This window comes from Aulonocara stuartgranti, assembly GCF_965226115.1.
Source record: "Aulonocara stuartgranti genome assembly, chromosome: 15".
In the NCBI taxonomy this organism is placed as follows: Eukaryota; Metazoa; Chordata; class Actinopteri; order Cichliformes; family Cichlidae; genus Aulonocara; species Aulonocara stuartgranti.
In genome coordinates, this window is record NC_138951.1 from 26,564,178 (window position 1) to 26,579,622 (window position 15,445).

At 38.6% G+C, this 15,445-nt stretch overlaps 1 protein-coding gene and 1 long non-coding RNA gene across 3 annotated transcripts; one reads left to right on the forward strand and one right to left on the reverse strand.

Moving 5' to 3' along the window:
• Nucleotides 1-153: 153 nt before the first annotated feature.
• On the forward strand, nt 154-15,437 carry LOC309689268. Of its 2 annotated transcripts, XR_014271319.1 has the most exons (6): nt 154-236; nt 912-968; nt 1,084-1,131; nt 14,798-14,848; nt 14,964-15,082; nt 15,178-15,437. It is a non-coding gene; the product is annotated as an uncharacterized lncRNA (long non-coding RNA). The 2 variants fall into 2 exon arrangements; XR_014271320.1 differs by lacking the exons at nt 154-236; nt 912-968; nt 1,084-1,131 and adding an exon at nt 8,157-8,223 and having other exon boundaries at nt 15,178-15,436.
• Nucleotides 2,870-8,102, reverse strand: LOC309689737 (uncharacterized protein; the record flags this gene model as incomplete). Its single annotated transcript, XM_082506358.1, has 4 exons — nt 7,379-8,102; nt 6,671-6,751; nt 5,231-6,049; nt 2,870-2,881 (listed from the first exon to the last, which is right to left on the reverse strand). Exons 1-4 carry the CDS (start codon nt 7,832-7,834, stop codon nt 2,870-2,872), a joined length of 1,368 nt encoding a protein of 455 aa, XP_082362484.1. The 5' UTR covers nt 7,835-8,102.
• Nucleotides 15,438-15,445: the final 8 nt, after the last annotated feature.

Here is a 15,445-nt window from a genome sequence, read left to right on the forward strand (position 1 = left end):
ATTTAATTAACAACACAATATTTCAATACAACAAATTGCAGTAAATTAAATCCAACGTAAAAAGTTCATTTAAAATGAAGAGCACTTTAATTTAAAGAGGATTGTCCTAAGAGGCTCTCTGTACTTCTGAGTTTGCACATGTGCAGTGTAGAAGTTTGATCATCCGCCATTTTCAACTGAGACTTGCATGTGCTTAGTATCCTGGATAGGATCTATTGCCATCTGAGGATTATTTGGTAAGTACAACAATTTAAGTATGACAAATTTGATTAATGTATGCTAACTGATAAACTTCTGACACTTTCGGGAATACTTTTGCATTTTTTTTAAACAAATGATGCCTGGTAAATTTTTTAACACTTTAGCTTAAGAAGTGTTAGAAGTATGAAGACATTTAACAAATATTGTTGAACCTGCTTCGGTGTAATTTTCCAAAATCTTTTGCGATTCCTGTTAAGGTTAGACTTTCCTACTGAGACCGACAGTTTTAAAATTACTCCCAACATCTACTGCACCTGCTCCCTGACATCAGTAATGACCACTGGGAGCGCCAGCGATCCTGTAGTTTGAAGAATGAAATGCATGTGTAGTGTATTTTAGAAACATGCATCAATTAAGTTGCTACGTTGTTTGAAAAAATTCGACTCCATGTTGATTTCTGGTTTAGTGTCAAACTCAGGGATTTAAGCGATTAACACTTTGATTTGTAAAGTATAAGACATGCGTTCATCTGTTGTCATTGAAGTGCAGAATAATGTGTAACACTGTTATATATATATATGTGTGTATATATATATATATATATATATATATATATATATATATATATATATATATAATGCATTTAACTCCTTGTATCAGTTTCCATTGGTTATCAAAGTAACAATTTGTGTGTTCCCTTTTCATTTTAGGTTGGTTAGCTAGTTCTGTCTCTCAATAGATGCAACAAAAGTGGCTCAGATGTGGTTGTAAGTATTTGAGGTATTAATGGAACGTGTACAACATAGATAAACAAATCTATGCTCTTTAAAAAAAAACAGTTATTGATGATGATTAACAAACTTCTTTCATTTTTTTCCCTAGGTTTTAAATGTGGAAGTGCAGACAGTGTACTGAAAGTGTTTTGACAAGGTACCAATTACTAAAGCATTACAGATTAAAGCATGGCCATTATGGTCAAAGACACTCATATCCATGCACATACTATGAATGCCCTTGTTCATTTAAAACATGGAATGCTCTCAAAACACATTTGAGTCGATGTCATATTGATTCTTCAAGTAGATCAGGAGAACCAGTTATCTTTACATGTTCCTTGTGTCCTGGAAGCGAACTGATATCAGTTAAAGAGTATTTCTCCCATGTTAACAACCATCTCAAGTGTTTTGAGACAGTCACTTGTATCTTTCAAAACTGTTCATTTCAAACAAATATATATGGTACTTTCAAATCGCATAAGAATAGAAAACATGGAAATTGCACAGAAAAAGACTTTAAACCTGAAGTTTTGAAAGGGTTTGTAAATGAAGATCAGCTATCTGAGGAACACTTAACAGATGATAGAGAAAATCACTCTAACTCCAGTGGTCCTAGTTTTGTTGAAGCTGAAAATGAGAACTTGCAGGAAACCATAATTAGGAAATTTGCTGCTGTCTTGCTCAAATTAGAGATTTTTTCACATGTACCCAGCTCTGCCATTGATGAATTGTTGGAAGAATTACACTTCATTTTTACTTCTGCTGTAGTGCCCGTTTCAAACACAACCGCTGTTGAGGTATTCAGGAGGCACAAAGTTCAGGCTGACTTTCAAATAATTAATGAAGTTAACCTTGCCATTAATGCAAATAATCCTGTGGTGAAAGCTATAGCGAAGGGTGGTCCACTTTCCACCTCATTTAAACGTAAACAATATTATAAAGAATATTTTGAAGTGCTGGAACCTGTTGAGTATAAACTTGAAGCATATTCCAATAAGACTTTTCAGTATGTTCCCCTGCTGAAGTCTTTACATCAGTTACTTTGCCGTAAAGATATAATTGATAAGCTTGTTGACAACTACACAACCTGCCTTGAAAGTAATAACCAATACACTTGTTTTCAAGATGGTGAATATTACAAAATAAATCCTTTTTTTTCTAGTGAAGTTTTGCGGATCTCTCTGTGTTTATATGTAGATGATTTTGAAGTTTGCAATCCATTGGGAACATCACGCAAGAAACACAAGCTTTGTGCTGTGTACTGGACTTTTGGTAACTTGCCCCCTGGTAGCAGCTCAGCCCTTTCATCAATCTATTTAGCACTGCTGTGCAAAGTGGATTTTGTCAAAGAATACGGCTATCAAAAACTTTTTGAGCCACTGTTGCATGACCTAGTAACTTTAGAGCAGGAAGGGGTTTTCATTCCACAGCTTGGATCATTCATTAAAGGGACCGTTCAGTGCGTTATAGCTGATAATCTTGGGGCTCATGGCCTAGCTGGATTTATTGAGAGTTTCTCAGGAAAATATTTTTGCCGCTTTTGTACAGCTCAGCTTTCAGACATCCAGCAGCTCGAGGTGAAATCAGGAGCCTTTGACCGTAGGACCAAGGAGGTTCATCAGTTGCACATTAAAACCTGTGAGGAAAAAGGGGTAAGCTGCTTTGGTGTAAGGACAGGATGTGTTTTAACTAAGAGCTTATCTCACTTTAATGTGATAAGTGGATACCCACCTGACATTGTCCATGATCTATTCGAAGGCATAGTTCCCGTTGAACTGGCAAAGTGCATTGCAGTGCTAATATCTAAAAAGTTATTTACTCTTCAACATCTGAATAATCTCATACTGTCTTTTCCCTACAAATGTGGGGATAAAACTAACCGTCCTCACGTGTTACCCAAAAACCTGCAGCAGAAGCACACAATTGGTGGGAATGCACATGAAAATTGGTGCCTTCTTCGGTTACTTCCACTAATTGTTGGAAAACTTGTTCCTATTGATGAACCTGCATGGCAGGTGATATTGTATTTGAAAGATATTGCAGATTTGGTTGTGGCAAATGTTCATACTTTAGAATCTATTGCATATCTGGAATGCACAATCTCAGATCATCGTAAATGCTACCAAGCACTCTTTCCTGATCAAAGGTTGTTGCCAAAACATCATTTTCTGGAGCACTATCCTGAAATGATTAAATGTTTTGGTCCTCTTGTATCATTATGGACTATGCGGTTCGAGGCCAAACATAGCTTTTTTAAGCAGGTTGTTAGGCACATACATAATTTCAGAAATGTAACATTTACACTGGCAAACAAGCATCAGCTAATGGTTGCTTATAATTTGCTTCGCCCTGACAACGAGAAGTCTTCATTGGAAGTTTTGCAAACCTCAAGAGTCTCAATTGATATCCTTCATGATGATGTTGTGAACTCGCTTGTACAGAAGCACCCAGAAATCTCTGAAATAAACCTGGCCCAAAGTGTCACTGTCAATGGCATCAGATATAAAAAGGGCATGATAGTTGTGCATGGATCCTGTGGTGGTCTTCCGGGATTTTCAGAAATAATGCAGTTGTGCATTATTAAAGACGAGTTGACTCTTATTGTTAAAAAACTCAACTCCTATCACTGCAAATTCCTTGTAGCTTGACAAGATTTATTGTCTTAATTTTAGCCAGATTATCTTGTCCATCTTGTTTTGAACATTACAAGCTAGTTTCCAGTCTCATGTGTTAGATGATTAGACTTGTTTCAAGTATATATTACTTTTTTTCCTTATTTAGTCTGTATATCTAAAAATGAACCATTTTACATTTATTTCAAGCAAAAATAGCTTTTAGATTGAGTGTAAAACAAAAATTATCTCAAAATAAGAAACATTCACCTTTTTCCTTGAAATAAGAAAGTCACTCATTGGAAGGTATTTATTTCAGGTTTTTAAAGAAAGGACATCTTCAAGGTTATATTTTGTCATAACATAGACACTGTTTCTGAAATTGACTGGGTAATATGACGTAAAATCAAGTAGGTCTTCAACATCAGTCAGTTCAGTTGCTTGGGCAAGGTTGGGAATTGCAATTTCATAGGCAAGAAAGTCTTTGTTGAAACCCAAGGTTTCATACACCTGGTATTCAAAACAATAAAGTACACTATTAACAATAAAAATGTTTTTTACAAGTCCAAAGATAGGGTTTAAACCATTTGCTGAAATGAGTATAAGAGACCTGTCACAGATGTATTTGTTTCCATGTAAAATAAGCCACTTTACTCTAACGGCATGATGTATAGCATCTTCAATCCCCAAAAACTCTACAACCTTTGATTGTAAATGGTCCATATTAGCAACCTCTGATACAGGACCTAGTTCTTTCTCATTTACAAATATCGGATGCTCAGTTCCTGCTTCACTTTGGCAACACTCCAGCAGCTGATTGTGGTTTACAAGAGACTTGCACACATTCTTAAAGTTTAATTTGGATGACCATTGTTTAAAAAAACTGTGTTTAGACTCGAATCTCATGCACATATGACGTATTACAGGTCCCAGGGCAATAATTTGAGAGGGAAGATGCAGCATGTAATGTTGCTTTGGTATTACATTTTTTTCTGGGAATAGTTGCCTGAATTGTTTAAGATGATCTTCTATCATTTTTTTTAGTTTGGACACAGTTTGTAAAGACACAACTGGGGCAAAAAGTATTTTAACAATTTCAATTAAATCCAAAATAAACTGGATAAAGGGATTTTTCTCTACAACACTGTACAATAAGAATGGCAAAATCTTGATCAATATAAGCATTTGTCCAGAGGATTGTTTGAGTCTGTTGTCACTTGAAGCTAAAGTAGCAATACTAATTGGTGAAGGCTTGTCACGTATGTCCACTGATGAAAAAGGAAAGTTCTGCATGGCAGAATTAAACAAGTCCAAATCCAAATTTCCAGATAAAACAAGGTATTTCAACACACACTTAATTTCCATTGGTGCCACTCCTTCAAGAATTACATGCATAATATCCTGTGGCATCTGCTCTATGAGATTAAAACCTGGGAAATCAACTAATTTGCTTTGTCTATTTATGCCAAAAGTCGTTTTGAGCGAGGATTTCAAAAATTCGGTAGTTGCCCTTTCTATTTCAATGCACTGCCTAATGTGTCCGTCCAATGTCCGTCTGGTGAAACTATGTTCATTGAAATTTTCTTGCATTTCATCAAAAGTACACTCACAATGACGACATTTGCTATATGCAAAACCAACTCCTTCCTTAAATCCTGCAAGCTCATGCTGGGCAAGAGTGTCTCCACACACAGCAACAACTGCTCCGTTTAAATAAAATTCCCCATTGACAGTGTTAATCATAACACCATCGTACAGTAACTTCAAGTCCTCATTGATTCTCCGCAGTATTATATCTACCCCCCACTCATCTATGTCCCTAGACTTTGCGATTGCGAGAAGTCTGATGGAAGCCAACTTTGATCTAAACTTAGGGTCTATGTTGCCTAAGGTGTAATAAAACATTAGTAGTTTATTTACACTCGCACGTGACCCTAGGGGGTTACACATTTCTATCTCATCAGAATAGAGTATCAGTTGTAAAGCAGAGTTCTTCTTTGAAAACAGTGGGTGGGTTTTGAAAATAATTCCATCATTAATGTCATACAAAAAACTGGCGTTGGGGCAACTCTGAGGTCCAGCACTGAGCATGTCAAATAGTCTTGAATTGGATAATAGCTGTTTCAAACTTTCAATCAAAGGAATGTAGTAGAAAGACTTGTTTTTGATTGCAAGAACTCTCGATTCTCCCTTTTTAACTCTACAGGCATAATTGGAAATGATGATCTCCTCAGGTGTGACAGGGTTGAAATGCATCTGTGTTACACGGTCCTGTAGGTTTGAAGCTGCACATATGGGAAAGGGATCCTGAAAGTTATCCAGTGTTGAAAGAACTTCTTGTTGTAAAGGTCCATTGCTGTCAGGTTGCCTTTCAAGGATGGTCTTTATTTTTCCCCTCAAGGACGTCAGAAGAGCTGTTTGATACTGTTGGACACCAAGGACAATGTTGTTGACACTCCTCTGATGGGGAAAAAAAAAACACATCAGAGACATGAAAGCGTAAATAGAAAATATAACAGAAGCAAAATGCAACTCTATTTCTTTAGCTCAAATTAATGAGCCACTGAATGTTGTAATTTACCAGTGGAGCAGTAGAAGAAGAAATCAGCCAATAATTGGCATTGTTTTGCATGACATGCCACATGCATGACTCACGTGGCACAAACACATTGCACCGAGCAAGATGGAGGAGCATGAAAGGTTACAACAGAAAAAGTGAACAAATGATTACCTCATTTATTTTTTTTATGTAATTCTACTTCATTTGTCTTTTATGCCTAAAAGTGAACACATTTTACACTGTTAAGCCTATTTTAAACTGTTGAGTGTGCCCAGAGTTACATACATTGCAGTGAACTGCACAACTCTTGTGCTTAACTTCTTCGTAATGTACATTTGTTCTTAATAACTTATATAGGTGAAAGTAATAGCTGAATAAAACCAGCGATGAAAAACAATCAATTAATTGCAAAGATAGTGGACAGATTATGAAAAAAAAAATCATTAGTTGCAGCCTTACATTGAACCAGACTTATTAACAAGTTAACAATGACACCCCCATAATATCAGATGAAGCAGTACCTGTGATAGGTGGCATTGCTCCCGCACACCAATAGCAAATGCAGCTGCACATCTGGCAAGATCAACAGTTTCTCTTTTACCCTACAGGACAAAAAGAAAAACAATTGTGTAAGAAAAATGACTCACTCAGAATGTGTTTCAAATTCCACCAGATGCAAAACAAAACAAAGAAATATTCCAAACTGTTGTACATTTTTGCTATTAAAAGATTCATACTACAATGGATAGCTAATGAAGCTGCAAATGTTATGAACAATTTAAGAGTTATTTAATGAAACTTAACCAATCTTTATGGAATCTACTCTGAAGTTAACTGAAAGAAAAATTTGAAAGCTGCTTGGTTCATGGAGCATCTAACAACAACCATGGCAGGTACACAACACTGGTAAATAAGTTTATTTATTATGTTTAAGTATGGTAACTAAGCCTACATTGTTGTGCAAGCCTGAATTTCAGCGGATTCATGCATTTGAAATTCAGCACTGGCCTTCATACCTATTAAAATATTCTAATCAAGTAGTTTATCTTAGAAAACACATAACTTTAAAACTATAATTTTCACTTGAACTGAGTACATTTTCTCTAGTTAGGCTTTACTACGGTTTTACTAAAGCTGAATTGGGGTAACTGTGCTTGGTTAAGGTTAAACAACACACATACATTTAAAAATTCGCGCGCGTACACACAGAAACACATAAAGTACATTACCTGATTCTGACGAGGTGTTTGAAGCTCAGCCGCGTCTTGCTCCATCACGTTCTGACTTTCCTGTCGCTCCTCCTCCAACACCTCCGATGTTACTGGGGGGTCTAGTGGTGGTGGCTCTACTTCAGTGCCATTGCCATTGCTAACAGTTTGTCTGGGTTCGGCAGTATAGTCGGCAAAAATGGCTGTACCAAAATTTTCGCCTCCTAATACATTTGCATCGGATGAAGCTGTCAGCCATCCTGTAGGCGGGTTCCCAGTGGAGATGTATTGTGGATGTGTGCGTCTGAGATGGTGGTAAAACGAGTTGAAAACACGGTAATCCTCGGCGCATCCATCGACTCCACAAATGACACGGAAATCTGGACTGCGACTGTGTGCAGTATTAATGTGACTTAAGAGAGACTTCAATGTTAACGCCACAAAGACGAAGCAAATCACACACCTCCAACAGGCCATTGTATTAGACTAAAGTCAAGCAAAAAATATGTTGCAGTGTGGAGCTGTTGCCGCGCTAGTTTGGGAAATACCAAGTTCATGGGGGGAGGGGGGTATTACAAACTGGAGCTGTAAAAACAAAAAATGGTCACAAATAAGGTAAAATGAAATAACACCTATAAGAGTTTATTTTAAATCAATGAAGAAGAAATTTACCTATCATACTGACTGTGTTTTATGAACGTACAAACCACTAAATTGTATATAGAAGCAAAAATTGAGATGTGCACCCCCCTTCGTGTTCCATGTTAGTTGTTACCCAACACCGTTTGAATTTGGAGTCACAGGAATCTTCTGCACCTGAGCATTGAAAGAAAAACTGTGAGAGAAAACTTCGTCAAGAAAGAGAGGTAAGCAATTTTAATTTTTCGAATGTAAGTAGTGTGTAGTCTAATCACTATTTTAAAGTCAAGCGGACAGAATAATAAATTTAATTTGAGCGCGGGAAGGAGTAATGTAGCATGCTAACGGATGCTAGCGTTAGCTTAGCAGCCCTCGCATGTGGTTCAGAGAACATTATTTAGTGAAGTATCTACTGTAATGTTGTGAGAATTCCTAGCTATGCTATTTATAAGGGGCAGTATTAGCCGTTTGTATTAACTTAAGTTAATAGGCACACTGAGAATTTCTTTCAATTAGCAAGAGAGCTAATTAACCACATTCAGGGTTTTCCAATTGTCTTTGACTGATTTACTAGCTGCTTGAATTCCCTCACAAGGTGTGGGTTTAAATTAATATCCATCCATCCATCCATTCGCTTCCGCTTATCCTTTTCAGGGTCGCGGGGGGCGCTGGAGCCCATCCCAGCTGTCATAGGGCGAAAGGCGGGGTACACCCTGGACAGGTCGCCAGTCTGTCACAGGGCTAACACACAGGGACAGACAACCATTCGCACTCACATTCACACCTAGTGACAATTTGGATTATCCAATTAACCTATCCCCACAAGCTGCATGTCTTTGGACGGTGGGAGGAAGCCGGAGTACCCGGAGAGAACCCACGCAAACACGGGGAGAACATGCAAACTCCACACAGAAAGACCCCGGCCTGATGGTGGAATTGAACTCAGGACCTTCTTGCTGTGCGGCAACAGTGCTAACCACCGTGCCACCGTGCTGCCCACGACTTGATATTAATTGGATTTATTAAAGTGGGCTCAAAACAGTGTTATTCAGGAATCAGGCTGGTTGGTAAAACAAGTAGCGCTGTGTATCGATTCAAAATTGAAACAGAAGATTGCAGCACTGTATGTGCAAGGATGCCAGCTGCCGTTAAACCCCGAAGAAGAAGAAGAAGCTGTATCCCAGAATTCATAGCGCGGCCTAGCTCAGTTTCCAAAAATGAGCTAGTTAGTTTTAAAATTTCACAGAGCCCGGGACTGTCCACCCAACCCCACCACAGAGAAAACTGCACCCACCCCATCATCCACTCATCTTCCAGACTACATAAGACAGTAAACGCCCAGGCTGAGATCTTCCTCCACCTCTCCTGTATCTCCCCCTCCTGCAGAGAGAGTTCCTGAAGAGAGGAAAGCTCCTGCAAGATGTGACCATCTCCCCCACCAGTTGAAGAGCCCCCCAGGCGGCTCGACGCACCGGCGGCACCCTGCTCCAGGGCTGGGCCCCCATGCACCCACCCGCCCACAACCCCGGCAACACACCAACCAGGACCCAAGCCCCCTGGGCCCCAGCCCAGAGACGGAGCACCCCCAGAACCCCACGCCCATCCCGGACCCACCCAGGGCCAGCCAGGCTACCAGGTCAGTAACCCACGTCCGTCAGCACAGACCCTCCCCTAGCCCCGCTGCACGCAGCCGCGAGGAAACAGTCACCTGAGAGCCAACAGAGCCCCCAACCGGACATGACCGCTACCCCGGGTTGAGCCCCCCAAGGAAGATGCCTCCGGTGAACCCCCCGACGCCCTAAGCCTGTCCCTACCCCCACACCAATCACAACAGTGAAGGCGGGACCAAACTATGACCCCCCACCCCCACTAGGTGATGGAGCTGATAAAAGGAGCCCAGAGCAATTGATCTGATGTGGTGGCAGAGGCTGTATCAAGACTAATGTAATCTAATAGATAATTTCTATATTGGTTAGAATTAAGATTATTTTTATTTTTCCAGTTCATGAGGACCGTTTTCTTGGCTATGCATAGGGCAGTGAAAACCATATGGGCTATATTCTTTTCTGAAGTGACATTATCTAAGCTGCCCAACAAACACACTAAGGGGGAAGTTGGAATGTTACATTTCAGACACTTTGATAAGTCTTCACATATCTCGCGCCAAAACTTTTGCACTGGTGGACAGAACCAAAGAGCGTGGATGTAATTGTCTGGTGTATTGCCTTGACAGTGTGAGCAGTTGTTGGAAGATGTAAAGCCCATCTTGAACATTCGATGACCTGTATAGTGCACTCTATGTAGTATTTTGTATTGTATTAATTGCAGACTGGGTTTTTTAATTAATTTAAAGGTTTTTAAGCAAATCTGAGACCAGAAGTTTTGGTCTAAGCTGACTGATAAATCTGCTTCCCACTTTGCAATAGGAAGGGATATTGATTCATCTAATTTAGAAAGTGTTCTGTATATTTTAGATAATAATTTGGGGGATTTAAGAGTAAGAAAATGTGCCACACTTGGTGGTGTTTGTAATTCAACTTGACTGAGGTTAAATTTTTTTTTTTACTATGGATTTAATTTGTTGATATTCTAAAAATCTTGTCTTGTTGATCCCATATTGTGCAACTAGTCTGTCAAATGGAATAAATTCTGTTCCCTCTAATATATGTTCTAAGTATTTAATTCCTTTACAACTCCATTCTGGGAAATTAATCATATTATTGTTTTGTAATATGTCAGGGTTATTCCAGATAGGTGTACGTTTGCATGGGATTAATGAAGACTCTGTTATTTTTAGAAACTCCCACCATGCTGTCAGAGAAAAGCTGATGTTGATACTTTTAAAGCATTCGTGTCTTTTGATGTTTGAGCTAATAATAATAATAATAATAATAATGGATTGGATTTATATAGCGCTTTTCAAGGCACCCAAAGCGCTTTACAATACCACTATTCATTCACTCTCACATTCACACACTGGTGGATAAATAAATGGTAGGTCTGAAATCTCTAGATCCTTGCATAGTGCCTGTTCGACATCTAGCCAGGGCTTATCTAAGAAGGTATGTTTTAACCATTCTGAGATGAACTGAAGCCTGTTGGCTAAGAAGTATTGGTGAAAATTAGGCAGATCTAATCCTCCTCTATCCTTGGTTCTTTGTAGCGTTTTTAAGCTGATACGCGGGGGTTTATCTTTCCAAAGGAATTTGGAAATATATGAATCCAGAGATCTGAACCAATCTTGTGATGGTTTGTTAGGGATCATCGAAAATAAGTAATTTATTTTTGGCAAGATCATCATTTTTATAGTGGCGACCCTTCCCATGAGTGATATGGGTAAAGATTTCCATCTAGTCAGATCGCCTTCTACTTTCTTTAGAAGTGGGATGTGGTTTAATTTAGTTAAGTCTGAAAGCTTAGGAGAGACATTAATACCTAAATATTTAATATTTCCAGATTGCAGTGGGGCAGAGGAAGAATTATGGAAGGAGCAGTTAATGGGGAGAACTGGAGATTTTGGCCAGTTAATTGAATAATCTGAAACTCTTGAAAACCAGTGCCCCTCAGGAGACAGAAGCTGGAGGATGTCTGGTCATTTGTTCTGATACGAGCTGTTGGGGAATTGTATAATATTCTTATCCAGTTTATGAAAGAGTTTCCAAAACCAAATTTGTGTAAAGTTGCGAATAAAAATTTCCAGTTAACTCTGTCAAATGCTTTTTCTGCATCTAGAGATAATATTATGGTTTCGATGTTTTTATCGTATGAGTAGTCTATTAAATTAAGTAATCTACGAGTGTTTGTTGAGGAGTGCCGACCTTTTATGAAACCAGTTTGGTCAGGATGAATTAAGAGGGGGGTCATTTTCTCTAATCTCTTTGAAAGAGCTTTGCAGATTATTTTAAGGTCTACATTTAAAAGAGAAATTGGACGATAGCTTGAGGGAAATAAAGGGTCTTTGCCTGGTTTTAGCAGGAGACTAATGTTGGCAGAATTCATATTTGGTGGTAGTCTGCCATTTTCCTCGATTTCCTGCAACATGCCGTGGAATACTGGTGCCAAAATTGTCCAGAATTCTTTGTAGAATTCTGCAGGGAAGCCGTCTAGACCTGGAGCCTTATTATTGGGCATACTTATCAGGGCTTCCTGGAGTTCACTTGGCGTCAGTGGCGAATCCAGTTCCATTGCTTGACTGTCTAGTAATTTTAGAAGAGTTACGTTGTCAAGAAACAGATCAATTTCATTTTTAGATGGGTTTATTTGTGGTGAGTATAAAGTTTCATAGAAATCCCTAAAAATGTTGTTTATTATTCCAGGATCATATGTTGTGTTCCCCGATAAATCTTTAGCAGCACATATAGTTGTTTTTTCTTTATTTATTTTTAGCTGGTTAGCTAGAAATCGACCTGATTTGTTACTGTGTTCAAAATTCTGCAAGCGTAGTCTTTGTATAAGGAATTGTGTTTTTTTATTAATAATTTCATTTAATTCTAGTTTTGTTTTGCATATTTTGTTCAATGTTTCCTGATCTTGGTTGCACGCGTAGGCTTCTTCTAGTGATTTGATGTTTTTTTCTAATTCCTGAATATTTTTGTTTTCTTCTTTCTTTTTGTGTGATGAGAAAGAAATTATTTTACCTCTCATCACAGCTTTCCCTGCTTCCCATAGAACAGAAGCAGATATTCCGGGAGTGTCATTAAAGTCTAAATATGACGTCCATTCCTTTTTAAAATATTTAATAAAGTCTTCCTCTTTAAGCAATGATGTATTAAATCTCCAGCTTTTACTTGGCGTAGTGTTATTCTTGTGCATTAGTGTTAAAGATACAGGAGCATGATCGCTGACAGCTATAGGATGAATCTCAGTGTCTGAAATGTCACACAGCAGTGAGCTGCTGACCAAAAAATAATCAAGACGAGAGTAGGAGTGATGAACATGCGAGAAAAAAGTATATTCCTTACTGGTGGGGTGAAGAGAGCGCCATGCATCGCAAAGACCAAAGTCGCTCATATACTGTTTGATTATATTTGTGGATTGCCAATTGCGCTGAGTTCCTGTTGTGTTGAGCCTATCCATGTCTTCATTTAGTCCAAGGTTGAGGTCACCGCCAAGAATGAGTGTGCAATCAAGGTGTTCAGAGAGTGCACTAAAAAATCCGTGGAAGAATGAGGGTTCATCAACATTTGGACCGTATATACTTACAATACATAGTTTTTTGTTCAATATTGATAGTTTAATAATTAGAAATCTACCTTCTGGATCTATAACTGTATCGAGTACTGTAAAATTAACATTTTTATGTATTAAAATTGCTACTCCCCGTTGTCTAGAATTATAACAGGCTGCAAACACGTTAGGAGACTCAGGTGTTTTAAGTTCGTTTAAACCTGTGACAGGTTTATGAGTTTCTTGTAATAAAACAACATCTGCCTGTAGTTTTTTAAGCTGGTTAAATATCTTTAACCTCTTTCCTCTGGTGCCAGCTCCATTTACATTCCATGTGACAAACCTCAGCATGCCCATAATTGTGTGTGTATGTCTAATGATGTACGCTGGGTGTTTCGTTTAGACAGGTGGAGAGAATGTGGAAACATCCCTTGTTTGTAAATAGAAAGAGAAAAAGAAGTGTGGTGAGAGGCTCCATAAGTCTGACTATGTGTGTGAATATTCACTAATATGAACAAGCGTGGCTTGCTTATGTGTCCTGCAAGTCTGTGCGTGCTGTTAGGCTGTTGTAAATGTGCTGCCGTTGAGCTGATGTGTTTGCGTGATCGTGGTGTGAAAATATGGAGAAATAGAGGGTGTTGTTTGTAGGTGAGTGGGGAAGTAGGTGACCACAGCAGTGAAAGACAAGAGAAAGAAAGAAACCACATGAACTGTGAGCAACAACAACAAAAAAGAAACGAAACGGAAACATTCCAATTAAAGCAATGACGGAGGGTGACGGTGTTATATCTGCTATGACATCATATTGATATTACTAGGTTAAACCCATGTTAAAGGGGAAAGTGTGAATGAATAAGAAAAGAGTGTAGCGGGTTCTTATCTGGAGTGCAGTCAATATAACCACGGTGTGGTGCCGGGGTCGCGGTAGAGCTGTCCGTCCACGTAGAGCCGGTCCACGGACCACCGCCGTCTTTCACTACTCAGGTGAACATGATATATAAGTCACTTAAATAACTTAAAAATGTTATTGTTTGGCTTTTTTCAGTATTTTATTTGTTCCTGAGTAAATCGGTTTGGCTGAGATTAAAGTTATAGTTTTTACACAGCTGAATAAACGTCAAGCAGACAACTGATTATCAGAAGTGTGAGATGCTGGAGAATATACTCCGGTGTCCTTTTATATTTTAGATAGCAATGAGCAATCTGCAAATTTCTTTAAAATGTAATAAACTATCATCTTGCCTTTATTTTTAGTTAGCACATACCTTAAACACTTAAAGCTATAAGCTAATGATCGTTATGTAAGAGCAGATACTGCTGGTGCAATAAGCTGTACATTTTACGTCCAATGGATGCATGATCTGGCAGCCCTAGTCAGCATAATCTTATTGATGAAATTCAATGACACAAATCTGGGTGAGTAAAAGTTCACCGGGCAATATTGTATAACCCTTTCAGACCTCAGCCGGGCTGTCTGGACATTTCTTTTCTATAATAGCTTTAAAAAGGGTAAAAATGTTGAACAATCAAAACGATTCTTTGACGTGAATCAATTTGATTCTCATGGGACTCAATTAAGATTCAACTTTTCAAATGTTTTTAACATAACACTAATTGTAAACATTTGTCTTGCAGGTGACTGAGCAATGGAGAAGCTGGATGATGTAACAGTATCTGTCCTTAAAGGTTATATTTGATAATATATTTGTGTGTGTGTGTGTGTATATATATATTAAAAAAACAGTTATGTTTGTGCAGTTATGTGCTTGCACAGTTTAACTGGTGTTTGTCTTTTTGTTAGCTGCAAGCATTGACGAGCGCATGCTTTTAACATTGACCCGTGATGATCTGAGGGACCTTTTTTCTGGGCCTGAGCACTTTCTCAGAAGAAAACATGTGTGGTCAATAATTCATCCTGAGGTATTATGTAAAAAATATTTAGTTCAACTAATCTCCAGAAAGTATGCTTTTATTTTAGCAGTACTTGACATTTTTATTTTCTCACCCTAAACCAGGAAGACCATCCGCTACCACAGAAACCTGAAACAACTTCTTCACCCAGGGTAGTTGCAACAGGCCCTCCAACTGCTGATGCTAATGTAAGCCAGCTGAAAACCTTGCAGCTCCCCAGTCCTCCGGAATATGTTCTGTACACCGACAGTGAGTTGGAGCAATGCCGAAAGAGTTACCTGGAGTTGGCCTGCTCCGGCAGGGAACAGGCATGCGTCATGTCAAAAGAACTGAGATGCAGATTGGTGAGAAATACAATCAGAAGTATGGTGT